General features: G+C 38.0%; 2 protein-coding genes across 2 annotated transcripts in view; one reads left to right on the forward strand and one right to left on the reverse strand.

The window, feature by feature from the left end:
• Window positions 1-4,203, forward strand: part of pde11a (phosphodiesterase 11a) — an 80,771-nt gene extending 76,568 nt beyond the window's left edge. The window contains exon 20 of the mRNA XM_017692336.2: window positions 1,536-4,203. Coding sequence (XP_017547825.1) covers window positions 1,536-1,730 — 195 coding nt within the window. The 3' untranslated portion in view covers window positions 1,731-4,203. The remainder of the gene's footprint in view (window positions 1-1,535) is intronic.
• A 2,122-nt stretch (window positions 4,204-6,325) lies between these two features.
• Window positions 6,326-27,096, reverse strand: part of agps (alkylglycerone phosphate synthase) — a 40,687-nt gene continuing 19,916 nt past the window's right edge. Inside the window, exons 11-20 of the mRNA XM_037539397.1 lie at window positions 23,613-23,740; window positions 22,703-22,754; window positions 19,813-19,889; window positions 19,592-19,704; window positions 17,860-17,929; window positions 17,692-17,753; window positions 16,183-16,272; window positions 14,153-14,252; window positions 13,646-13,703; window positions 6,326-8,599 (exon numbers count right to left, since the gene is read on the reverse strand). Coding sequence (XP_037395294.1) covers window positions 8,478-8,599; window positions 13,646-13,703; window positions 14,153-14,252; window positions 16,183-16,272; window positions 17,692-17,753; window positions 17,860-17,929; window positions 19,592-19,704; window positions 19,813-19,889; window positions 22,703-22,754; window positions 23,613-23,740 — 872 coding nt within the window. The 3' untranslated portion in view covers window positions 6,326-8,477. The remainder of the gene's footprint in view (window positions 8,600-13,645; window positions 13,704-14,152; window positions 14,253-16,182; window positions 16,273-17,691; window positions 17,754-17,859; window positions 17,930-19,591; window positions 19,705-19,812; window positions 19,890-22,702; window positions 22,755-23,612; window positions 23,741-27,096) is intronic.

The following is a 27,096-nucleotide window of genomic DNA, read 5'->3' on the forward strand; positions in this document are numbered from 1 at the left end:
ATGGCCTCTTGTGTTTTGCAGCAGCATAGTTAGCTCCCAGATATAGAAGATGAAAGGCTATTAGAGCTCCCATTGAATTAACGCCTTCTGCAGTTATCAAACATGGGAGGTGCAGAGCTGCTCTAATAAGAGAGAGGAGACTGGATGGCTATTATTGAGCTTTAGATGTATTAAAGCAAAGAAGTATGTGTTGTTGCCCTGAGGATAAAGAACCAGTTGATTATGTCTGCTGGCATTTAGGTGGAAATCTGCAATTCCATCCCTGCAGTTAGACAAAGTAAATGAAACAAAGAATGTGTAATAGTCTCTCAGTGCTGTGTGATATTTTAATGGTCAGTTGTGCCATTAGCAGTGAAGTGGGGAACTGATGTGATATGTACTTTTGAATTGAGGCAGACAGTTGCTTTTTTAAAATTAACTAAAATGTTTGGTCTCTTTCTTTGAGAGCAGTTCTGGTACTGAAGTAGTAGCTTGGTAACAGCTTTCATTTTGTTGTTGTATGCATGGTGTAACACCTTCTTCATGTGTCTGTGTGTGTGAGTGTGTGTGAATAGTATGTGAAAGATGTCAATGGTGTGTGTTTTGCAGATACAGGGATGTGAAATGTGGGGTTTTTTGGATGCTTGAAAAAAGCAGAAAACATTACCCAACATTACCAAACATTGTCAGTGTTGCACAAAACCCTTCACTTTTGTCTTTTTTTACTTTTATGCATATGCATATTTACTTTTATGAGTATTTGAAGATATGAGATTGGTGATATATGATGTTGATGATACATTAAAAGATATAGAAAAAGTATGCGAAATCTAGTGGACTAAAAACTCATGACCATAAGATGAACAGTACTTTCATCTTTCATCAGCTTTCATCCTCATGAGAGAGGAAAAAATCAAGCTCCATTCTTGCTTCACATTTGACAAATCCTCAGGAGTTTCTGTCCATCCTCCCACTGTGAGAAGACAGCTTAACACTGTGGGTCTGAAAGAATGTGTAGCTGTCAAGAAGCTCTTAGAAAGCTTTAAGAAAACAGACAAAAAGCCAAAACAAAGAAGCAGAAAATGCAACCAACTTCTAAGACTGAATGTTAGAGATGTGGAAAAATATCCTTGTAGATTAAAAACTGAAAGCTAGTCTCTCTAATATAATAATACAAACCTTAATTCCAGACAGTTGGGACAGTATGTGAAATGGAAATAAAAACAATGCAAAGCAATGGTTTGTAAGTCTACTCTGACCTGTATTTAAATGAAAAGCATACATGTGTTGAAGTTCGCCAGTTTGCCAAACAATGCATCGGAAAACAATCCATCAGTTTAAGAACAACATTCTTTGAGAGAGAAAAAAATAGCACTGATAAAAAATTTCCATAGTATTTCGCAGGCCAAATCAAAGGCCAATGGTTCAGGCTCAGTAACTGAAATCTTCCAAATAACCTCAATGCACTCATTCAATTGAGGCAGCGTGATTATTCTCTCACTTGAAATGCTGCCAGAGTACTGTAATTTTTCCTCTCTCTCTTTTTCTTTCTCTAGACTCTTGCCAGATTGAATTCTAAACTCCAGCCGATGATCGACATAATCCAGGCCAACCGCGTAAAGTGGGACGAGCTACATCAGAAACGGCAACGCAGTCAAGAACTGGTGAATTCTGACATTCCCTGTGAGGGCTTGAGCGGCTGCACTTGTTTGGGCACTAGTGACAGTGATGCCACAAAACCAGCCAGTTAGCTGCCGTCCCGCTGCCTCTGCCCTCTGATCTGTAACCCAACCGCAGCGCTGAGCATGTGGGGCGTTTTGGCTCTGCTGTGAGCTTCCAGCCTCTGGAGCACTTAGGAGGCTTTGATCCCACTGCGCCCCCTCCAGGGTGCATGTATGAACTCTCTCTCCACTGTGAGGGAGAACTTTCAGGCAGCTGTGACTGATCCTTTCTGTTTGGCTGCAGTGCAACTCCTGCACGTTTAGCTAGCACTGGTTTTCTCAACCCAGAGGAGTGGCTGAGATATATTCTAGACTCAGGAAGAGACAGTGTCTTTAGATCTAGGATGCTAACATAAACGCTACATTGTAATAGCAGGCCTGTTGTGTTCAGTAGCTCTATTGCTAGGACTGAGTATCGCCACTGTTTAAACAAGTATATTGTCACTGTATAGTTTCTTAATGTTGCTTTGATCATGTTAAATCAAGACATTTTCAGGGGTGTGTGTTTGGGGGCTTCCTCTGTTTTCTATTGTACATATTTAATTTGAAATAACGAGATATGCGAGAGTACTGCATAGTATGAGTTTTGATGTTGGGTTTGGCTCTGTTTCTCTGCTGATTAATACTGGATCAGTGGTTTGTTGAGCGTCAAGGCTCGTGGCAATGCTTGCAATGCAAATACAATACAGTGCTGCTCTTTGTGCCTTGGTTAAAATCCTTCATAAAAGATGCATGCAGTCCTCTTCCAGCTTCATAATTATCTAGAAACTATGTTGTATATCATTAAGAGTTGTGCAGCCGGTATGATGTCTTAAACTCCCTCTGGATTTGTGATGTTGCTGCTTGTGCCTGTTTTTGCTCCATTAATTAACTCAGGCATGGTGTGAAGAGGTCCATGCATTACCATAGAACATTTACATTAGCTCGCTCATCTATATTCACACCTTACCTTATTAGGTTTGATCCAAGCATTAGTCATACTACTTTGCAAACTGAGGTATAGAATTATGCTTTTGTTTGTTGAGTTTTTATTAGGCTTTTGTGTAGGCTAAACTGCAACCATATTATTGTCATGAGCCCAGTCTGATATACAGAAAGTACATGTGCCTTTGTAAAGACTACCAAACTACAGATAAGTGTTTATCTTAGACATAAAACTATTTTTAATTCAAACCAAGCTATTCAATCAAACAAGAATTACTGAAATATTTAGCCTACTTAGTGTGAACCTGCTTGGACTCTATATTACTAGTGGAGATTTAGCAACATGGACAGTTTTGCAGCTTCTTTCTTACAGAGATCATAAAACTAGCAGTACTACTGTCAGAGAAGAAGTAGGACGTAGTGTGAAGAGCTTATTACTGCTACAGTTGCCGCCTCCTGATCACATACATAAGCTCACCTGACTATGAAATCCGCCAAACAGACTGGGCTAACCAAGAATAACTAAGAGCCAAATAACTGATCTGTAAACCTACAGAGCTCAGTGTCGCTAGCTGCTATGTGAAGCTTCTCTGCTGCCCTTCATGCCCGCTGCCATATGGTCACACACACGCATAATCCCATTCAGTGGTTGCGCTGATACTCAGGTGCAGGAAATGTGATTCTACCTGAGCTGCAGCTACATCCAAACTAATTTCAGACTGTTACTCACTAATACAGCAGTTCCAATGAGCTGATCAACTCTGCCTTCACATGGCTTTGTACAGATTGTTGTTTTTAACAGCCAGTTTGTATTGTGTAACATTTACATATGAAAAAAATGCACATAAATATATTACTCACAATGAATGTCCATAGAGATGCTCTACAGAGGAACATTAAAAGGACATTAAAATACAAAACACAGTACTAGACACACTGATCTGTGCTGAAGAATCTAATTTAAATCACATCCACTGAAACCCCTAATTTCCATTGTGCGTACCTGCTTTGAACTCTTTTGCTATATCTGTTTTCCTATGATATCTGGTTGCAGTTTGAAATTGTGTTTGTGGCATTGTGAAAGTGAAGACTGAAGCATTGCAATGCTGTTTGTTGCATGGGTCTTCCTGTTCTGGGGAAATTAAAATGAATAACATACTAATTGATAATGGGACAAATAAAACTGCATGAAGAAATAACTGCTCTAGATGTAGCAATGAAAAATGACAAATGAATTACCTCTAATATCGAGATTTATAGATAATTTTATCACAATCTTTTACTTTAATGTGCGTGCATGGGTAATGATATTGCACCATAACAGAGAAAATACTCTCTTGCCATGTAATTAAATTCTGTAAGATTATTATGTTTTTTTTTACATGGCCTATGCTTTTTGGGTAACTAGCATTTGAATTATTATTCTCTGTCGAACTGAGTAAATACTCACTCTGGAGTCCTCATATTCTTTTGGTTAAGCACTTTTTGTTTCAAGGGTCAGCAGAAACTGGAGGTGTCTTGGAAGCATGTTATTTGGAAATGTGAAGCATTCAATTCAATTAAACGTGCTGCTGGTAAACGGTCCTTGTCCTGGTAAATGCGTATCTGATTGTGTAACAGTTCTCAGTTGCTTAATGGTCAAAACGATCAAATCTTGATCAAATGTAAAGTTAAGAACTAATGTGGAGAAAAGAACATGACTGTAAATTTCCTTCACCTCATTACTGCTCATCCAATCAGTCTCTGATACACCTAATATTCTGCAATGCTGTATAAAACATGAGAAGATGAGACAACAATCCCTGACATGTATCTGTTGTGATGTCCTCAAAAGCAGCATCTAGAGCATTGAAAGTCATGCAGTCATGAGGTCGGTGGTCATAAACCCAGTGGGGTGAGATACACTCCTCAAAAATCCTAAAAAAAGCTAACCTTTTCCCAAAGTACTATGTAAATAAGCAATTTCTACCTATATGCTAAATGTAGCAGTGTTTGGTTACTTTATTAGTGTTACTGAATCTCAAGATTCACCTGTTATCAATTCATTTCATGTTACAGTACACAAAACAATATATTTGTTGGAAAGAAAAACAATATATTCCATGGTGTTATTACAAGCCTAAGCATAAGATAATTGGTTTTAAATAATGTGCTTAGTTGCCTACAATTTTGACAGTTTGACAGTTTATGACTGTTGGCTGCTCCATTTTGCCTGTAAGGATTTATACAATGAGCATATAGATAAACGAGTGTAATACAATTCAACTGAATTGTATTACTTGCTCAGTTCATCTCTGAGTTGACTATATTAAGCTTTAGTTATAATTCAACATTAGAACTCGTTAGATTTGTGAAAGTGATAAATGCATATAGACCCAAAGCAAATTAACTACTGATGTGAAGTATTTCACACATTTTAAAACAGCAGCACTCATTTAAGTTGTGCACTTATGCGATTGAGAAAAAACTGTCATTTGCTTCCCTCAGGGGGAATACAGATCCTGCTCAATGCTGACCCCATGTGGACTACTACACAGTTGAATAGGCCCAAGTCTATGTGAAAAGAAAATAGAGAGGAAAAAAAAAAGAACAGTGGTGCTGCTGAACCTGAACTTTTATTACGTACAAAATGTTGTTTGCAAGATGTTGATATGCTTATATTGACACTAATACAACTGTGATCCAAATTTGACCAAAGACTATTCTACATTTCGTTAGAGCATTCCAATATTACTGTTACAGTATAGTTGTGCGATAGTAAACCTGAGCATGATGTAAATATTGTATGTATTTACCAATTTAAAAAATAAAAATGTCCAGTATGATTGGGGAAAAAAATCTGCTGGATGGAGGAAGCAGCCGTGGGTGTTTGCCAAGATGACGTGCACCTAACAGAATTAATGAATCCCCATACACAGACAATTTAACATAGCTAATTCACATACTATTCATGTTTTCAGACCTTGGAGTCAAATCTGTGGAGCTGGCAACCCTTCCCTGAACACTTTCTCTCAGTGGACACCAACCCTCTTGGAGATCTACCTTCCTGTATGTTTCACCTCCAACCCAAAGCTAACATACCTCTAAGTTAACCAAGGACATGAAGGCAATAATTAGATCAGGCTTGGAACTAAAGTCTGCAGGGAAACAGATCTCCAGGAGCAGTGCTGGTGACCACTGTTCTACCTAAAAGTTCTAATAATGTTAGCTTCTGAAAGACTGTGTCCTGCTTTACAGAAATGCAAGTGCTTGAAAGAGAGTTTATTACAAACATTCTACCTATTGAACAGGACAAACAAGTTCTCTTTTAAACCTCAGTGCTTTGTATGACCCTTCTAAATCAGGGCCAGGGCCAGGGTCAGGCTAGCTGACTGGCAAATTAACATGCTCCATTTGTGGTCAGTGTGATGCTCTGTGTTGTGGAAGAGTAGAGGGAGCAGACATGAGCCTAGAGTGCTAGTTAAGGGAGTTACCATTACCTCCAGACCTCATGACTGTGCAAAATCATTTTGTGTCCGAGCAGCTCTGACTGGGTACAATAGTGATTTTAAAGGAGCGACAAAATCAACACTGTCCTTTCTATCCCACCACATATCATGTGAAAAACACATTAAATTAGTGTCACTAAGAGATGCAGGTAACACTATATGTGATTCATGACATATGAACCTCTAGACGGAAACAGAAGACAAGTGAACACATTGCTTTTTATATGTTAATTTATTGCACAAACAGCATTGACAAAATGTACTCTGATGTTAAACACGCTACCAAGGAAACCGCAGAAAGACAAAAGGAGCATCCAGAACATTCGTAGGTTGTTTTGGTGAAATAGCATGAGCAGACTACTGTGAATGAAACTGTTCAGAAAATGTTTAGGGGGCAAACAAGGCCAGACATTTCCTTCATTCAGTGTTTCACAGAGCAAAGTTGGAGAAGTAGACAGAAGGGCTTCCATGAGGTTTTGAACATCCATAAAGACTTCCATACTCCCTTTCTCACTGAGCAATGTCTTGTTCAACAAGTGCAGTGGATCAGAAGGCCAGGAAAGCAGTCTGGTGTTGCAAATTCTTTAGTTGACATTTGTAACATGAATGTGATGTCCACAAATCACCACAGGATGGATGGCTGGACTGTTACAATAGTGTGCAATGCTGAGATTTTACAAGAAACAAAAATCAGTAACTTGACATCAGTAATGTTGCATCTTACTCTAGCACCATACAGCAGTATACCATGGTCTAGAAAGGCTTAGGTTCGGCTTAAGGGTTAATTAATGGCTTAATTAAATGAGGACAGGAAGCAAAATAAACTAGATTCAGAATTAAAAGAAATCATAAGCAACTCTTATGAGAACAAGATGTAGACATCAGAAATTATTAATCTTTTGAGGGTGGGGGGGTGTACAAAACAAAAAAACAAAACAAAAAAACAAAACACTAGACAGGCACCTTTTCAAAGAGGAACTGAAAATCCACAAGTATTCACTTAACGTCCGCACCCAGGCTTATCTTTATTTACGTGGATGAACATTAGGATGACAAAGTAACAGTCACTAATATTGACATGTTTGAGATCCACGTCAAGATCATTTCTGGCCTTTTGCATACGTCATGTTGAAAACAAATCAGACAAAAAAAATATATATATATATATATTTTGTCATGAGGAATCTTTGATGGTCAGATATTAAATATATTAACATATATATGCATGTGCTCCTTATATACACAATTTACAGGTGTACGTATGCATACACTCAAAGTAATTTGGCCTGCAATGGATAGGTTGGAGAAGCTGAGAGTCTTTGGTAGGAACAAGAGAGGGGTCTTGCATCTTCACACTGAATCGCTAACAAACTGAACCCAAACGATTCCATCCAAAGACATCATGTTTTGATAAAGCTCATAGTGAAGAGACAAAAGGGTTCATGAGATGTCACTTCACCATGCCAGGGGAGTTTCTCCTACTTTGCAGTAGCAGGGTAAGAAATGTTACTCTATATATGTGTTTCTTTCAGTGCACTGAACAGAGGCACGTCTACAAAGATTTAAAAAAGAAATCTTATGGGGCTTTAGAGAAAATGTCAAACCCTGGCAAAACAGTTCATATGGACTGGTAGAAAAGGCAAAAGGTAAGTTGTAAGGAAACACTGGCAGATACAAAGGAGCTGTTGGAAGAGACAGTGAATATTTTGGAGTCACTCTTAAAAAAAAGGAGTGAGGCAAAGGAAGGCAAGGCAGATACCCACACACAGACAGAGCAAGAGAAGGCACACTGCTTTAGAAAGCGCATTTCAACACACACTATACAGGAACATCCTTACATTTACTATATCAAAAGATAAATCAACCCAATGTTGGCAAGATCAGTGAGAAATTAAAAAATAGCTTTAATATAGAAATGGGTAACTAGGTTCTCTATTTAATAAGCTTTTCTTAGTCAAGTTCCTTGACTCAACTCCTTCTGAGCCAGTCAATTCCTCTATGGCAGTCTATGGGCTTGTGAAATGGAATTAACAGTAATAAGAAAAAGAATTTGACTCATTTTAACTTTCACCTTGCTCACGATATTATACACAAAACAACAGAACAGGAGGACAGGAGAGGAGAAATGAGGAAAAGAAGGGAGTAATCTGACAGGACGGGAAAGTATCCACTCTTTTGATGAGTTCTGCAGTACAGAATTGGAATGGAATCTCAGACGTCAACATCAATGAAAATAAATCACTGCCTATTTTATATGTGTAGAAATTAGCACATATTAAGCCTTAGTCCAGCCAATTAATCCAGTATGACTAGACGTGGTTAGAAAAACAGTGAATAAAAGGTTTTGTATTACAGTGGCGTTCAATTAAAGGAGGTTTCGGTTTCCAAATATGTTGCTGGGATCCACATACTCCTTCACGGACTTGAGCATCCCCAGACCCACGGTGGAGACGGCCTCCTTCATCCACTCCTTCCTCAGTTTACCCACTGAGAGAGAGAGAGAGAGAGAGAGAGAGAGAGAGAGAGAGAGAGAGAGAGAGAGAGAGAGAGAGAGAGAGAGAGAGAGAGAGAGAGAGAGAGAGAGAGAGAGAGAGAGAGAGAGAGAGAGAGAGAGAAAAAACGGCTTGGTGGCAGACGGCAGCAAGCACATCAATCTTGAGTGAGTGAGAGTAAGCAGGGCTTGATGGATGTGTTGGGGGGGGGCTGCAGCTCTGCTGGATCTGGTGGAACACTACTGAAACGCTGCGAGATGTTTTGCATGGTGTGATTTATGGAGAGCAGCAGACTATCAAACTCATTAAGCTGCCAGTGTTCCCTATGGAGTGAAGCTTGCCACACTCTGACTCCCTCTCTCTCTCTTCTTTCTGTCTTCGAATGTCTGTCTCCTTCCTCTAAGCCTCTCTGTGTCTCTCTGTCTCTCCCCCCTCTCTCTCCCTCTTCCATGTCGGTAAACCCCTGGTTGTCCCTTCAAAGCCACTGTGTGTGGACAACTAACACTCACCCAGTACTGTTATGGTAACCGCTTAGTGTGAAGAAAAGGTCCTATGGCACGCACGCACACACATACACGCACACAGCCCTGAACAAAATATGGATATTCACATTGTAAATGCCATTGGCATGGCATTCTAGGAACATGAACTATATTGAGCTTTCAACACCACCATGGGAAGAAGACCATCATAGAACATAAGTGGTACAATGCCCATGAAGAAAATGTATAATTAAGCATGAAAAATACATGCAAAGGTTTTGTTAATATGAAAGTATTAATTACGAATACTTTAAAACACTCAGCTTCATACGCATTGACCTGGCTTCCTTAGTATTCCTTAGAGCAGATTTTGCCTAAATTATTTAAAAGTTCTCTTTTCCAAACTATTGTTAACACACAGTGCAAGTTTTTGAATTCCAAAGGTAGTACATTGTCTCAAATATGTACATGCAGCATTGTTTACCTCAAAATAAACATGATTAAACTTTATTAAGTCACTGCAAATCAGCAAATAAAACTTTTTTTTTAATATTATAGAAAAAAAAGGTATATAAACATTTGAAGGCCAGTTCATAAGTACTGGTGCTGTTGCACAATGTCATGTAAGCACAGATCTCACAAAATGCCATCCTGAGATTGTCATTATGTGCTGTAATTGTGATATGACAACAGACAATATTCCATGTGACCTGGTAAAGACGGGTCTGACAACAAATAATTAATATCTTTCAGACTCGCATATATGCTTGTGGTTCATCAGAAGGTGAACAGTGCACACCAAAAATCAGGGCTTAAAGCACATGTGAAAAAAATAACCTATACTACATTATGCACCAACAAGATCAACCTTTGCAGATGGTCAGTGATGAAATAAAAAAGCAACGTATTTTGTAGTTCTAGTGAGTGCAGTACATAAGTGTTATCTTTAACGGATGCACTGATGAAACATTACTTGCTTGCACGTTTCAAACACTTTTTTGACATCACAGAGACAATATGTACTGCATACTGAACATGGTTTGTTATAGTTTCCACTGTTCTATCAGAAAACACTCCATGATATTCCTAAAAAGACACCACCAAAAGCAAGAAAATAAAACTGCACCTAAAACCATTCATTCTTTTGTGCATATTTAATTGCATTTACTCTCAAGAAAACAAAAAATTACCTGTTTGTGGCAATTGTGCTTTTGCCAGGTGCAGAATGTTGACTTTTTTAAAATGTCTGTACCATAAAATTAACATAACCTTGCACCCCTATCATTTCTACAACATTGCCTTGGCTGAAAGGGTAATGTCTCTCATCTCACCTGACATTCAGTTATCTGAAAAAGGAGGGGTTAAGGACAGAGACACAATGCTACTGGCAACGCCCAAATCCAGACACTCATACATATTCATACGTATGCAAATGCACAACAGCACTTCACACAATAAGATAGACTGCTGTTCCAGCCAACCAATCAGGGTTTTCAAACCAGAAACAAAGTAACCTGCTTTATCTACTACTTCCTCTCTCCATCTCTCTCACCCCTCCTCCTTCCCTTGGTCGTCTTTAACCCTCGTTCCTCAGGGAGAGAAAGAGAAACAGAAGGTGCTGGGGCTGCATCATTGCCTCCATCATGGAGATAATTTACACATCTATCATGTCACTTTTTCACCATTCTCTCTCTCATCGCTATCTATCTCTCACAGCTATGACCACACAGCTGAGACAAGCAAAACTGCACTGTCAGGATAGAGCGAGAAAGAGAGAGAGGCACAGAAGACAGAAGTGTTCCCCAAAGCTGAAAATTGCCAATGTTCTCGGTAAGAGCTAAAAATTTAGGGTGTTTGTGTGTGAGCATATGTGAGAGAGAGCGAGAGAAAAAGAGAAAGAAGGGAGAGATTTGTTTTGTGCCATTTTTTGCACATTTCAACTATATACATTATCAGTTTTTCTCTAACCACAAGTTTGAGCCTCTCTCTCTCTCACATACCACACACCTCACACACAGTCACACAGAACAAAATCTTGTATCTCCAAATGCCACAAAAAAAGCCACATTCTCAAAGCCAATCTGACAATCTGATGAAATCAAAAGTCAGATGTTCTGCTGGTAGCATTTCACAAAGGACTACAGAAAAAACAAATGGTGATACATTGTGCTTAACATTAACTAACTGTGGTTTTTGACCAGTTATGTTAACTTTCTCACAAAAGTAATGGACAGCTGGTCATAATAAATAAATAAACAAAAACAACCTAAAATAAATATGTAGTTACAAGCTTTTGATCTGACAGCAATGACTTGATAAGCAAGAGCCTTCTACTGTTCTTTAACCGACCTACTACAACACTAAATTCCTTGTTTTATCCCCCCCCCCCCGGTTTCTCTCCTCCACCCCACAGAGCTAGAGTGACTATTAATCCTGACATACTCACTTTCTACTTAACTGCTTCCATTAGATGAACCAGTAACAGTCCACAGGTACTCAACTATATTGCCATGTGCATCAACAGTTCTAGAAGTGTTTCATTTATATATTGTTTATTTTGACAGGTTTAGACAGGGTATTTTCATGAATTTCTTATATTTGGTGTGCCTTCCTTTTGCTTTAATGATGGCATGCACTTAAGCTGGCACAGACTCCACATGTTTGTGCAAAAGCTTCTGATGAATAGATGAAATCTATCCGAGAGTCTGGACACAAGCTTCAATGGAAGAGATATGACAAACATTCTGACCTTTTTTTGTACAAATGCCATATATTAAATTTGCTTTAATTAGAATGGTAAGCTCTCCTTGACCCCGAAACTGAAAACAGGTTGCTTTGTTACTGTGGTGCCTATTATATATAAATTACCTCTACAAATGTTCTGTTTGGCTGCACTAAATTGGCCTCATTCAAAAAGATGAAATACCACCTTATAACTTCAATGTGAACAGGCTAACCTGCTGTAGGCTTAATATACAGATATGAGTAAATGCATTGGTTTTTATACCATCACAAAAATAATTTAAAATGAGCTGTTTTTTTTCAATAGGCTTATTTTCAGTAAGACTGGAGAGTGGATGGTAACTAACAAATATTCAGCACTCAATTAAACTCTCACTTCAAAAAAAAGAACAGTTTCGTTTTCCATGTTATGGACCTTGTGATGGGTTATATTTCTGCATCATTGCCCACCTTTAGGTTCAAACCTTGTAAATCCCATATACTCTGTCTGGGTGGTTTGAGAGTTGACCCAGAGACACAGAGAATGGCCTACTTCTTCTGCTATGAGCTACACGGACCTTTCATCACACTGGCTCTAGCAAAAAGCCACACAACTAACACACTGTTATTGATCCACATCGAAAAACAGTGTGAGATTATAAGGAAAAAAGTAGTTTGGAGTTGATTTTGGCTACCCATGCAGAGTAGTGTGTATGTGTCTTTCTCTATTCACAGGTCTGGCCTGCAGTAAATACAGGTTGATAAAGTGTGCATTTCCCTTGTGTGCCCTCCCACCTCACAGGTCCAGTCTACATCTGTTTTCTCTGTCTCTCTCTTTCTCTCTCTCACTCACACGCACGCAAGCACACACACGCTTTGTCATGCTGTGATTGTGGGCAGACAAAGCAGGCTGTCGGCAGCCAGATAGCACTATGCTACCGCTATTAATCACAATTACACAGAACTGCGCACGCACACACACACACACACACACACACACACACACACACACACACACACACACACACACACACACACACACACACACACACACAGCATCAACATCACACTCAGATCTAAACTCTCCTTTTTTTCCTATCTCCTTTTTTCAGCACCTCTGTGCTCCCCTCCTCCTCCTATTGTCCTCTGTGAAGACGTCAGTAAACTCCATTAAAAACAACCTCCTAATTTTCCTTCACCTCACCAGCAGCTTTTTATTAGATATGCTTGGCATCTTCTACCCTTCCACTGTTGGAGACTTGAGTTTGATATCGAAGAGGCAGGCCGAGTACGAAAGTCTCGGGTGTACGTGTGACGGCTGTGATTAATGCGTTTAGTGATGTATGGCTTGCAGCAGGCGGATAGTAATATAGATAAAGCCTGTGTTTTGGCTGCGTCCCAAAGCTTCATGAGGCACACTGCCCGAGCCCAACATGTTTCCTTTCAGCTAGCAGCAAACTGGACTGTCAGTGAAAATTGTAAACTATTCATCACAACTCTTCGACTTTCATTCTAGTCCATTTACAAGGTTTTATGTAGCTTTGAAAGCAACCTCCTACTGTGAGTTTCATATTATTTAATAAATGTGGTTTACATGTAATATAATTCTATACTTATAATGACACTATACTAAAGCTAGCTCTTCATCGCTTTCCAAACAAAAGACCAATTTGAACCTCAATAGTTTGAAATACTAACTATAGAATTATTTATTAAACTGTTCAGTCCAGCAGTTAAAAATGAAAAAGAAAAAAAAATCTAAACTGTTCTAACTGTTCTACATTTAAGAGAGGTCAGATCAAATAGATACTCATGCATGTAATGGTCAAGAATATTACCTCCATGGTGGTGGGACAGGCTTCCCCCATTGGCTAGAATCTCCTCTCTGGCTGCATGCTGCATACAAATGTGAAGAAGCATCTCAAAAACATTTATCCTTTATATCTAAACCAGGATAGAGATCTTTCAATCAAAATCCCATGTTATCAGGTGCTATGCAGGCCACTAGTTTCATGGAAAATTCATTCAAAAAGCTGAAATACCTCCTTATAACAACATGAACAGGCTAAACTGCTATAGACTGAATACATAGATAAGAGTAAATAAGGCACTGGTTTTTATATCATCATAAGAATAATTCATTTAAAAGTTTTTGCAGCTTATTTTCCACAAGACTGAAGAGTGGATGGTAACTTTAACAAATATTCAGCACTCAAACTCTCTTTCAATCAAAACCCCATGTTATTAGGTGCTATGCAGGCCACTAGTTTCAACAGTTATTTTAAGGTGAAATATTAGCTTAAGAGCAATGTAAAATTCAAATTGTCAAATTTTTAAACTTTTACCTCCACGTTCTCATAGACATGTATTGGATCACTGAGTCCTCTATAATTGAAGGCAAAGTAGAAATACACACAGGCACCAGCATCATAGGTCTGTGTTACCCTGTGGGAGAGGGTGGAAAGAGAGAATAGAAAGACAAAACAAATGTATAGTAAATTGTAAAAAAAAAAAAAAAAAAAATCAGACGAAGTCATTGACTATCAATAACCTTCACTACAACTACAACCCTCTTTTGTACTTTTGTTTGACTGAACTGAAGTATCATTTGGCCAGGGGCACATCATCTGACTCTCATTTCCTCTCTAATAGCAGAGTATTTAAAAGCTCTAACAGACACTGGCTCCATTCTGGTCTATCAGTCCGCACTGATGCTAAGATAAATGTAGCGTGTATGGTGTGACTGAGGCTGGGGAGGTCCCTGTCACTTTCGATCTCATCACATTCATGTGATATTAAGCACCCATCAGCCACAGCAACACTGCTCTGGCACATGGCCGTATTCGCAGTTCAGCACCGTCCATCCACATAATGCTCCTTAATAAAGTATCAGTCTCACACACTGCGGCCATCTGGACACACACCAGTGGGTGACATTACAGATACATAACCCTGTTAAAGACCTGCTAAAGTGATTTTGATTACTCAGCACAAAAAGGATGTACAATGATATTTCTAATTCTGGTGGCCACATTTAAATTGGCCAAATATATATGGAATTTTTCAGAATGTTCACAGACTAAATTATGACAGTATAAATGGCAGGGATGTCCAGCGTTTGTGGTAGTGTATAAACTAGCAGCTGCACTCACTTTTGTGTCATGTGTGAGGCATGTCAAACGTTTTTGTGCAAAAATAATATCAATAGCCAATAACTGGAATTTTACCCAACTGTTGGGAAAATAATCGTTCTCAGACACCAACATGTTATAGGTGAAAATCTGCTCATGTATGCTAGTTTACATTTATAACCAAATGTGCATGATATATCGGCAGACAATATATTGTTTCATGATCAATTTCAAAATTTGCTTATTATCATGATTCCAATACCAGAATTACAGATATATCTGTAATTATCTGTAAATGATCTGTAAAATAAGTTAATGATTGTATGTATGTAATGTATTTCTTGTCTATTTCGTTTTTAGGCCATGCAAACACAGTAGTCTGCTTAAAAATGTAAAATATAATTTTATATAAAATAATGTAAATGTTTACAATAAGTCCAGTCTAACTAGCTGTGACACAGCTCTGTACAATCAATCAATGACTTAAGCTCTCTTATTGATTGATAACAAGGTGTTAGATACCGCTTATTGTTATTGAGTCAGAAGTTCAATATCAGTGCATACCTATGTTTACCCTGTATGTTTGTCTTTTCAGCCAATTCCTCAGCCTGCTCTGAGACAAACTGAAGCTGTGCTGATCCATGTCTTGGTGACCCTGAATCAAAGCGTAAAAGGTGTGTGATCTGAATGCCATGTCTCTCTTTTGAGCATGTTAGGGTAGGGGTGTGTGTGTGTGTGTGTGTGTGTGTGTGTGTGTGTGTGTGTTATCAATAGGGGCACTGGCTTTTCCAGAGGTTAAATGGCCACATCAATCACGTCACACACAGCTGCACAGCAACAGACAGGAAATGAATGGCTAAGGTATAATCAAGTTTCAAACCTAATCCCTCTCACTCTCTCCCCTCATTTTCTCTTACACTGACCCCACCAATCCACCCCCCCCTTTCCTTTTTACTCACTTCTTTTCACCTCACTCTCTTTCTTTCTTTGTTTGGCAGGGTCACAGTGAAGGTGAACAGAGTTGTGTTCAAAGACTTTGTTGGTCACTAGCTTGCAGACAAACACACGCCAGGTTAAGTCTCTTCAGAACAAAAGCTGTATAATAGATTGAACAAAGTCTAAGCTTATTTACTGTCTAACTGGAGTAGACAAAAGTCTTGACCAACTGTCTGCCTCACTGGGGGTAGTAAAGCAGGCTTTAAGTAGGTAATTAACAAACTGAAGGGAAATGCAGATGATCATACCTGCATGTAGATAGTGGGGGGAACTGCACTCCTCGCTCTTTACACTCTCTCACTATCCTCTCCTTTACATTCCGGCACAGGTCCAAAACTCTGCAAAACACAAACACATACACAGAAAATGGCAAACAATATTAATACTCAACACAAACAAGGCTAAAAACAACCAAAAAATATCCTGTGCAAATCCACTTAACTAAAGAAGCCATTTCACACAGCAAGAGTAGTGTCAATATAGTCAGTGACCAACACTCTCATAGTGTACAGAGAAACTATGAGTGTCATTACCCTCCCATAAAGGAAAACACATGGTTCACTGGCAGAGTTAAAGGAGATAAATGAAGTGATTTTCTCATAAATACCCTCAAATGGCAATAGTACAAAATGCAGGGCCCCAGTCATAAATGGTGGTGGCTCAAACCAAATGAAGCTCTGCTAAAATAGTATATTTTGTTTTATGCAGTACGGAATCTTCTGCATGGATTATAGCACAGCAAGGAAAAGGGAAGAACATTTCTGTGTTGAAAGGTGAATGTTATCCAAGAAAGAAAGATCGACAAATTCACCAACAATGTAGATAAAGCCCGAAAATACTAAAGTTTGATAAATCATAACATTAAAGGCAGACATTAAAAACAAAATGTATTCTATTCACACCATTGCCCATTCACATTGATTCCATCAGAATTACAGATAAATCTGTGATTATCTGTAAAAGTTTTGTCGAATAAATGAATGAAAATTTAACATTTTGTTTTTAGGCACACACAAAAGTCTGCTGAAAAATATAAAGTACCATTTTATATAAAATTACGTAAATGTTTATAATAAGTCAAATCTGACTAGCTGGGTCATGCCTGTGTACAATTAATCAATGACTGAACCTCTCCTATGCTTCCTACATGTCATATATGGATTATAGCAGACACTTGTTTTAAAATGGAGGAACAATAAAAACTAATTTAAAAATGGGGGAACAAATAAAACTAATTTCAAGTGTTGAAATAAGAATGGTAAACAAGAAAGAAAGAAAGCCCAAAAATATCAAGATTTGACAAATCATGGTATGCAGGCATCAACAACACAGATTTATTCCATTTACATGTTTAACCATCCCAAACAGAATGGCAAAGATTTCAGAAAGCAGAAATTAGATCTTTTCTAGCCCATGATAAACAGAGCTTGGCTATCTCAATCTCCATCGGTTTGTGTAGGCCATTGAAGAGTGAATAACACTATGACTTCTGTGTTTGGAGGATAAGTGAATTCTTCCAGATCATTAAAGAGAGGGTCTGACAGAAACAAAGCCAAGTACAACTCTTAGAATTATTAGAATATCTGTTTTCACACTTAGCTGCACAGTTCTGGCAGTTGAGCAAGATTATTTTAAACTTAAATGCAGATGTGGTTCTACATTGCAATTTAATATACAATATGACTTTAAAGAATTGTAAAATTAAAATTTGTATTTTTGAGACATACACTGATACTTCAAAGAGTCACAGTTCTTACCTGTCCCAAGGCACTGATGTTTCAAATGACTCGCCTATCACATAGTAATCCATGCCCAAATCCTACACAAAGACAGTCATCTGTTACTGTAATGCAGCATTCTGCACTGGTTATCTGGTTTAAGCACTAAAAGGAAAATTAAGTGTATTAAATGAAAGACTAATGTACCCGCAAGTAAGCAATAACGAAGGTGAGCATGTATCCTCTCTGCCCGTTATCCTCTCCTGCGGCCAGACCCCTACAACATACAATTAAAAACTATCTATTAATATCAAATTATCCTTATCAACACAAGCTAAGAGACTTCTTTCTTCAAAATTGTTCTCTCTCACTGTCTGTCACACACACGCTCTCAGTTTTAGCCCTCTATCAATCATAATCATCATCTAATCAAATATTCATTTGCTACCTAAACTAATCAACATAACCTTGTTAAAGATGAAATCATGGATCGATTTTCTCATTTTTCCTCTGAGCACAAGCACAAGCATTCCACTCAAGCATCAATCAAATCCATCACTACCCCAATGAAAAGGGGCGATGATGAATGTGAAAAGAAGAAAAGAAAACAGCTTGTGTCTAAAAGAGGAGTGATTTAGTGAATTAGAATGGTCACAATTAGGGTTAAAGGTTATGCCTCTGATGACCCATAGTGATCCACACTGGTTAAATAGTTACTATGATTCAATGGAAACAGCAGGCAGTACACAGACACACCACAGGTTAGTAAGGGTTCTCTGCAGATGCACAATATGGAAAACACTGCCATGGTCAAAGGGAGGGCCTAGGTATTGGAGCTGAATGATTCTGTTAAAAGAATCATACTGTGACATTTTATATTTTTTTGCAGGGGAAAAAAGCTCAGCTAAATGCACAAAGCAATGCACCCACTGTAAAATCACTAAGACTCAACTGGCTTACTGTTTTTTAGAAAACAGCAAAAATAATATAATATGCAGTAAAATAAATAAAATAAAATGCACGAGAGAATACAATACAATACAGTACACTGTTTAATAAACAACTATTTAAAGAAAGGATGAGTCCATTAATAATGGTAAACATTTAATGGTTTTTAGCAGCTTGGCACTATTAAAATATTTCATCATGGCTTTAAACAGGACTCAGTCAGCCAAATCTGTTATTTTAGATTACTTCAACAACACTACCTATAATTTGACACAACTCAAGTTTTAAACGAGTTGAGAAGGGAACCAGAAGTAGTCTGAGACCTCATCAATGCTGAAGAGAACCAGAAAGAGATTTCTCTTTAAGGTTTACTTAAACTGAAATCACTGCAGTCATTTGCAGCTGGTTCCCTTTCAGGTTCACTTTAACAGAACAGAGTTTGTTTTATTTAAAAAGAACTATGTGAACACAACCCTGCAATGGACTGGCAACCTGTTCAGGTTGTATCCTGCCTTCAGTCCAATGACCGCTGAAATAGGCAGCAGCCCAGAAGGATAAGCAGTTTAGAAAATGCGTGCGTGTGTGTGTATATATATGTGAAAACTCCCCTAGAGTCTCCTTTCAAGAAACCAAAGGGCACAGAGGAAAGACTTTAGGTGATCCATCACACACACACACACACACACACACACACGTCCACTAAATAGAACAGAAATTATGTGATGAATTAGTACAAATGAATGGCTAAAGGTGACCAGTATTGTGGTATTATTTTTCTTAACAGTAAAGATTATTCAAGTTTCATTTAGGTTTTCTCTAAATTGTTTCCATATCTCAGGGATGCTGGCATGACAATAAGTATGAGTAACTTTTATCAAACATTTCCTAATAACTAGAAATGGTCATATCTATGCTCTGAATTGGCAACGGTAACAAATTGTTTACTCTGTGAAGCCTACATGAAATGTATATAAAGGAAAAAAAAAATTACCCAAATTTGGCAGCAATGTCATAAACCTGTTTCTCGTGCTGCAAAACCTTTTCCCGATCTCCTTCAAACAGCAGAGTGGCCACACACAGGTGATGAGGATCGAAGCCTTTGAACTAGAAGAGAGAGGCAGTAAAGTGAGTTTACAAACAGGCAAGGTTCTTCAATGAGGTAAATACATGGTCAACTGAACTATTGCTGGGTATAACTATAATATGACTTACTTTTGTGATATAAAATTTTTTCAGCCCATCCAAAAATGATGTGAAAATGGAGGAAACTTGAGGCTTAAGTGCATGACCTGGAAGAACATAAAGCACAAAACAAAATGACAACACAACGTCAAGTAAACAGGGCATTAAAATGCTTCAGCAGTCCTGTATGTCACAAGTGGGCTTCTGGTTCTTTAAAAGCAAGAGATAAATGAAGGTCATATTTTCCACCACCCATTTGTGGCCTCTTTCCCCAGTTTATCCACACAGGCTTGGCACAGCAGATTGATCCGCTGGTTGAACAATAGCAGTGTAATGAATGGGGGAGAGTACAGAAGCAGATACTTTGAAGCTGAGGGCCATAAATCAGCCTCTCACTGAGAGGAAATGTTTTCTACGTTGCCGTATCCGTCTCTCTGACATACACTGTCTGATTTATTCCTAAACGGACAAACAAAGGATAGCACACAAACGAAAACGAGTGGCCACAGCCAACGGTGCGGCTATCAATCTCTTACACGCATGCAGACGAGGACAAAAACATCATCAAATAGTCCACGGAGAGTTTACATGTCACTTTACTTCTGTGTATTTCAGTTTCCATCCTTTTCTTTCATACACACTGCATAGTGGAGGGGTGGCTGTCAAATACCCTGGTGCATTCTCGCTTGGCTTTTTTTTTTTTGTTGTTTCCATTTAAAATACATCTACAGATCACCAACAACTTGTTAATCAATGATGTCATTAATTTCATAGGCTTCTAATAAGGCAATATAGTGCACTTCAAGTATTGGCTGAAACTACTTTAATCCCGCCCACAAAATTGTGTCATGATGGGTCGCACAATGCTTCCAAGCTGGGAGGATGAAGGCCAGCATGTGCTTTGTCCAAATCATATGAAGCCAGCCACTGTATTTTTTTTTCTAAACACCATTAAAGCAATGTGATCTGACAGCTGAACATGCTTGAAGGAGAAAATTAATAGCCAATTCTGTTAAATTAGCTAACCAACAGCAGTGCTGGCTAGCATTGTGCTGAGTTTTGGGTGGGCATGGAGGCCAACCTACCCACCAAGAGAGTTTGAGAAGAATTAAGCTTGGATATCCAACTACGGATGGCAGTGGCATTGCCAAAGACTGATCGTGGTGACAGGGATAATGCGGGTGAGCCACTCAAAATGTCCAACTGAAAATACTTTCAAAATACTTTGGATTATGTATTACAGTAAACACTTCTCTTTTGGACTGAAGTCCCAGTCAATTCAAATTGGAATTAGTAAGCCTAACAGTAAATTACAGCCTTCAGCAAGCCTTCTGTAAGTGGCTTGACCCAATATTGGTCCATCTAATGTACAAATGACACATACAGACACTTCACAAAGCACTTTATTTGTACTTCAAATACTAAAAGAAGGAAAGAAATAAAGAGTTTAAGTAACAAAACTATATAAGCCTCTATTTCTCTACTGTATGTCTGTAAAGACTGCATTTGCTTCCTCATTGTGTTAAGAGGGTTGTGTTACTTGTGTTAAGAGTGTATATGTGAATGATAATTAAGAGAGAAGCCTTTATTAATAAGAATGTGAATCTCTCTATTTTAGGTGTTACCAAGAGTCAATTTCTCTTGCACTGAAGCTGCGAAGTGCATCGTCGGTGAAAATGTGAGACTCCACAAGAGCTAATGAGGTCCCTAGAGACCAGGGGAACTTTCCCAATGATGTCTGGCAACCCCTCACAGATTCTTTCATCTCTCCAGATATAATTTTATAAAACAATATGCTGTGAGCTTTGTTGCCAGGGCTATTTTTCATTGTTCCTGAATTGTATGCTGGTTTGTTCTGTTGCTCGGCTGCTGAGATAATGATCAATTTAACTTTAGACGAGACAGTGAATGGAGGGGGCCTCTGCAGATGAGTTATATCATGTAAAATTAAACCGCTTGATGCACCAAACAGCACAGAAAGCATCAGCTACAAGCAATTAAACAAAGAATCGTGCACATACAACAATACTTTATCTCAATAAATGGATAGGAAGGCCAACAATACCTACTGAGCCCTTCCTTGAATCATTAAGATAAATCTATGAACAAAGATAGTTGTACCGCTTACTTTTTCAGGATTACCAAGCCTGATTAGAAGTTAAACACATATATTCTCAATCTCTGAATAGTGTGATTTACAGATCTATACTAAAACGGTTAAGAGCATATTAGTACATTACACTACACTCACAAACTAAGCCTTAACTGAACCTGTGTCCATATGCATCAACTGCCTTTACATAAACATGCCTTAAATTCTGTGAATGAGGATCACGGCTGGCTGGAGACTGTCCATTAGGGGAACTGTTCTTTAATAAGACCTCCAAGGAGTACTGTAACCATGGTAACAGCTATGCACTCCTATGTCTGTCATCATGCTCACCCTCTAAGTTTACATTTTCATATCTTCTCCAAAAACCAAAACAAAGCAAAAACAAAAAAAACTTAATTTAAAAAAACGCCAAATAATTCTGCAGAAGTCTCCATGTTCTGCCAGATGTAGCTTTTTCAGAGACAATGGCAGTTTGGTTCCTGGCTGTCTAAAATTAGTCTTTTTTAAGTAGATATTTATTACCTTGATTTACTGTGCTTTCATTTTAAAAGGGACATTGCATTTCTAACTGGTTCTGCAACATCGATGGAAATGTCAATAACAGTACTGTTAATAATTAAATGCTAGGTCTAATTCAGAACGGCTGATGTCCAAATTTTACTTTTGATGATAAATTCTGAGTTTCTAAATAAAAGAAATTATTAAACCGTTTTCATCCTCCATTTAGAGGGTGGGCCACCACGCAGTTGCAAGAGACAAAGCTCAGTATTTATTTGTTGTTTCTTTTCGATGTGGGAAAGAACTTACCAAACTGAAACTGCTCGTTGTCCATCAGTCGAATAGAAGCAGGGGCGCATCTCTATCAAAGAAAACACAAAGAAACTGAACATTGATGCATTTATGGTTAAAAGTAGTGCAACAAAGGCCTTCAACAAACAACTGAATTGTTTATAAACTTCTCTGCTTTAGTTCATGATTAACCTCTTAACTCCTAGAGTGATTTCAACTTAGGATGCTACCACACTAGGATATGAGATTGAGGAATGGAAGTCGAGATTTAATGATGGGATAAAAGAAAAACATTGAGGGAGTTTCTGCAGGAAACAGGCTCACAATTTTCTCTTTATTTGCCTTTTTAATGCTTAAATCAATAATGACAGAAAAACAAGGCTATGCATTCCCCAAATGGCCCAGTAAGAGTTGAACTATTTCACTGTTATACTGAAGAGTAGCCTCAGGCACTGGGAGTCTGGGGGAAAGTTTGGGTCTGTAACTCTGAGATCCTAAACATCATGATCAATATCTTAATTGTCTGCTGTGTTCTGAGTTTATTTATGCCCTCATAATAAGCAGAGCTCCATGGTGCCAACACATACACTAATCAATAACTCTGCCATCAGCACAAGTCAATGGTTAAGTAATGAGCGAAGGCCTAAACAGACAAAGTCTATGGCTGTTATCTGAAGCCTGAGAGTTTGAAAAGGATGTTAGCACCCTGAATTCTGTTCTGTCTGTGCTTGCTCAAAAACTACCACTGTGCATCCAACAATAAGGGTATTCATGCTTCTTTTATACAGTAATGGAAAACATTTTGTTAAAAAAAAAAAAAAGTTTTAATGAGTTCAAGGGTCCTTTAAGCAAACATTAGACATTAAGTAAGACATTGAGTGAGGTAAACAAAAGGTTAAACAAATGACTGATGGATGTCCATGCTGACCTGTTTGGCCACCTCTCGTAGGCATGCAACTCCCTGCTGAAAGTTTGGGAAGACAATGGAGCCATATTTCTGATACTCAGGAACAGGACGGATCTTCATAGTAACCTCAGTCACTACACCTAGTGTGCCTGTGAAACACAACATACCCACATAGTTATTGTATAGCTACTGTAATATGGTTAATTGGTCAAACTTCTCTCTATTTCACATTGTGGGGGGAAAACACCGTAGAAACATATTCAATAAAAAAATCAGCTTTAGGCTGAAGTTTGTTAAGGTTGTGGCTGCATGCAAAACACATTAGCATGCACAGGCACAGATGTAACACAGTCCCTTCTGTCCAGCGGGGGTCTGTGTGCTCATTTTCACTTCAGTGATCTGGTTTCATCCAGCACAGGGGGAGCTATGTGAGATTTACCGGTGCTAGCTTAGCTGAAATAAAGCAGGTCTGTATCAAAGGAAGTGTCGGGCCAACACCGGAGCCACAGAGGGTTTTAATGTACAAATACCAGCATGCTCCATGACCCCTGAGAGCACAACTGCAACTGCTGCTTTGAGTCTCATGTTCCAATTTCATTTAGCCAGAGATGACCAGCTCTCTGCCCTTAGGGGGGCATGTCTACAGAGACCAGCGGTGATAAATACCAACACAGAAGCTACAACTGAAACTCTGGTTGAAAGCTGGAGCAATTTGAGTTTAGATACTGAAAACTCTACTAAAGCAGAAAATGAAAAAGTTGGAACAGTGTACGCAAAATGGTTCTGAAATTCTGAAGCATTCTGAAATAATTAAAAAAAGCAAGAAACTACATAGAATATCTAATCACACTCTTAAGCCAGCAATATACTACAAACAAAGATCAGCCTTAAAATAAAATATAAGTATGCTATACTTAAAAAGAACTTTGTGTACATATTAGCATCACTAGAATCCTGCTTAGCGCAGCCAGGGGGAGGTCTCAGAACATATGACGTGGTGATTGGAAGTTCTTTTCAGCAAGTTTTGCAACAAAAGACTATTTGATACTGACAAATTAAATATCAACATCATACACATTTACAGAAAATGGATTCCAAATGATTTTAAGTAAAATATATGAAGTCATACGCAGCATCAATACATTGCTGCTATCTGAGGAAAACCTTGTATCTCCATTTAGTTTTTCACATAATGTGAAAACACCTACTATCCTTTATATTATGCGTAAATTTCATGATGAATGGACAAAAAGTAACAGGCAAAAATAATTTGAAAAGTCTGGTTCAATTGACACATTAAAGTAGGTTTTTTCCTTCTCCTGTAATCATATTTTGGAGATACAAAGTGTTCTTCCAACAACAGCAATGTGTAATAAATCAAAGTTTGGACATCACACATCAAAACACTTGAAACTTTACATAAATCATCTAATACATCTTTGTGTGATAACTGACACAGTATGAGTTATTACAGAATAAAAGGACAACCATTTTTAATAAGACAAGTGACTCCAAACTTTTGAACAGTTCTGTAAGCTGTAGTATTCCAGAGCTAGAAGTTCAACTGCATTGGCCAGCACCACCAGTGCCCAGTGTATTGCTTGGGAACAAATAACAGATCTCTGTACACTGCGTGAAAGTACAGCATCTGTTCAGAACAGGGTGAGAAAGAGATGACAGATCTCAGAGCCAACTTTTTTCTGGCCTGCAGTCAAACTGAGCAAAATACAACCAACAAATGGGCCCAACAATGCAGTAAACATGCCAATAAGGCTGTTTACTACCCCATACATACAGTACACACACTCCCTAATAGCCTCCTCTACAAACACTCAGTCACAGGACTGACGTTTATAACACTTTCATCTTAACCAGATGACAGTAAATACTCATAAGCTCCATCATAAAACCACACCATAATTCTGTCATCACTGCATTGTTTGTGTGAAAAGGGACTGGAATAAAGCCCTTCTTTAGCATCTAAATGCCCCTGCCATTACTAAACTCATTTAAAAAATCCAGATGTCTTCTTAATGGGATTATAAATGTTTATGAAAGACTATTAATTTGGGAAAATTAACCACTATAAACAATTTACTCACACACTAACTGTAAAAGCTAGCTCTTTCAGATTTGCTCCAGATTTATGTTTAGCCTGTTTATTCCAATTGTACCAATTCTTTCAGAACAGAACTAAGAAAACAAATAAGTGATAATCAAACTGATTAATGTATAAATACCAATTACATTCAGTATACATAATACAATACAGCTTGATTGTATTATATATTTAAATATTTTTATGTCAATGTTATAATATACAGTACTGTATAAACATCTTATTAACCTAAGCAGTTTAAAATAATTTATAAGCAGTGAGGATGTTTTGGATAGGAAAAAAAAAAAACAACATAATACCAGATTAGAATTAATTCATAAAATAACACATTTTTTTTGTTTTCAAAAAGGCAGTTGATATCTGCAAGTTAGTTGAGGAATTAGCCCCAGCCATTGCATGGATTGGTTAAACTTCGTCACTAGCTCCATCACCTGATTTAACATAGTGATGCATTGAATAGTTAAGCCAGGTATTGGACGATAACTACAAATAATATTGGGCTGCCAGGAGTAGGCTTTGCCACATAGGTTATACTTTGGCAGTGCACCCAGGTATATAGACACCCACCAAAATGTATGTCAAATACTTAAAGATTATTTTAAAAAAGGTAAAACACTGACTATTTTTATTAATCAGTTAAAAAAAAATGTAAAAATGTACTTTGACTGCTACATGAATTCAGTTCAGGTCGGTGGGAGGAAGAGAGCAAGAGAGAGTGAAGGAAACTGCGTGGAGCAGCACTTGTAATAAAGTTAGCTAACTACTTTATGCAACCAGGAAAACTGTCCTGGCTGAATTTCTTCCTCTTCGTTCAAAAGAATGCCTAATTGCAGTTACATTTCTTCACAATCTAATATTTAGTTAACAGACAAAGCTTCATTAGAGGAAGGTGAGACTCCAACACACTGATGCATAGTAATTCATAAAGAAGTGCTTTGCATTCATTAAGCTAGTTTAAACCTTACTGAAATACAGTCAAAACAAACTGTCATGTCTTAGAGAAGTAGATTTTGGACATCTGAGTGGTCGACATTCTGGTAAAACACCTTATTCGAACCTACAGTGCGTTTAACCCTTTTTTGCCAAGAATGACTGTTTCTGTTGTCAGTCATAAAACTACTGAAGTCATTACTTCATTTCACTGTTATTCTTCTGCCAAAGTGAATGGCTGGTACTAATAAAGATGCCAGATTAAAACTGAACCAGGAAGCAGGCCATGTTATCCATTCTTAAATACGTTTATGTGGCAGTGCATAGTTTCACAGGGCAACAGTACACCACTTGTACGTAACTGACATAGCCACATAGTTTTGTAAATTACAAAATGTACGTAATGATAAAAGCTGAGTGTAATCTTTGTTTTTTTTTTTTAAAGGAAAAAGAAAA

This window comes from Pygocentrus nattereri, chromosome 6 (assembly GCF_015220715.1).
Source record: "Pygocentrus nattereri isolate fPygNat1 chromosome 6, fPygNat1.pri, whole genome shotgun sequence".
NCBI lineage: Eukaryota > Metazoa > Chordata > Actinopteri > Characiformes > Serrasalmidae > Pygocentrus > Pygocentrus nattereri.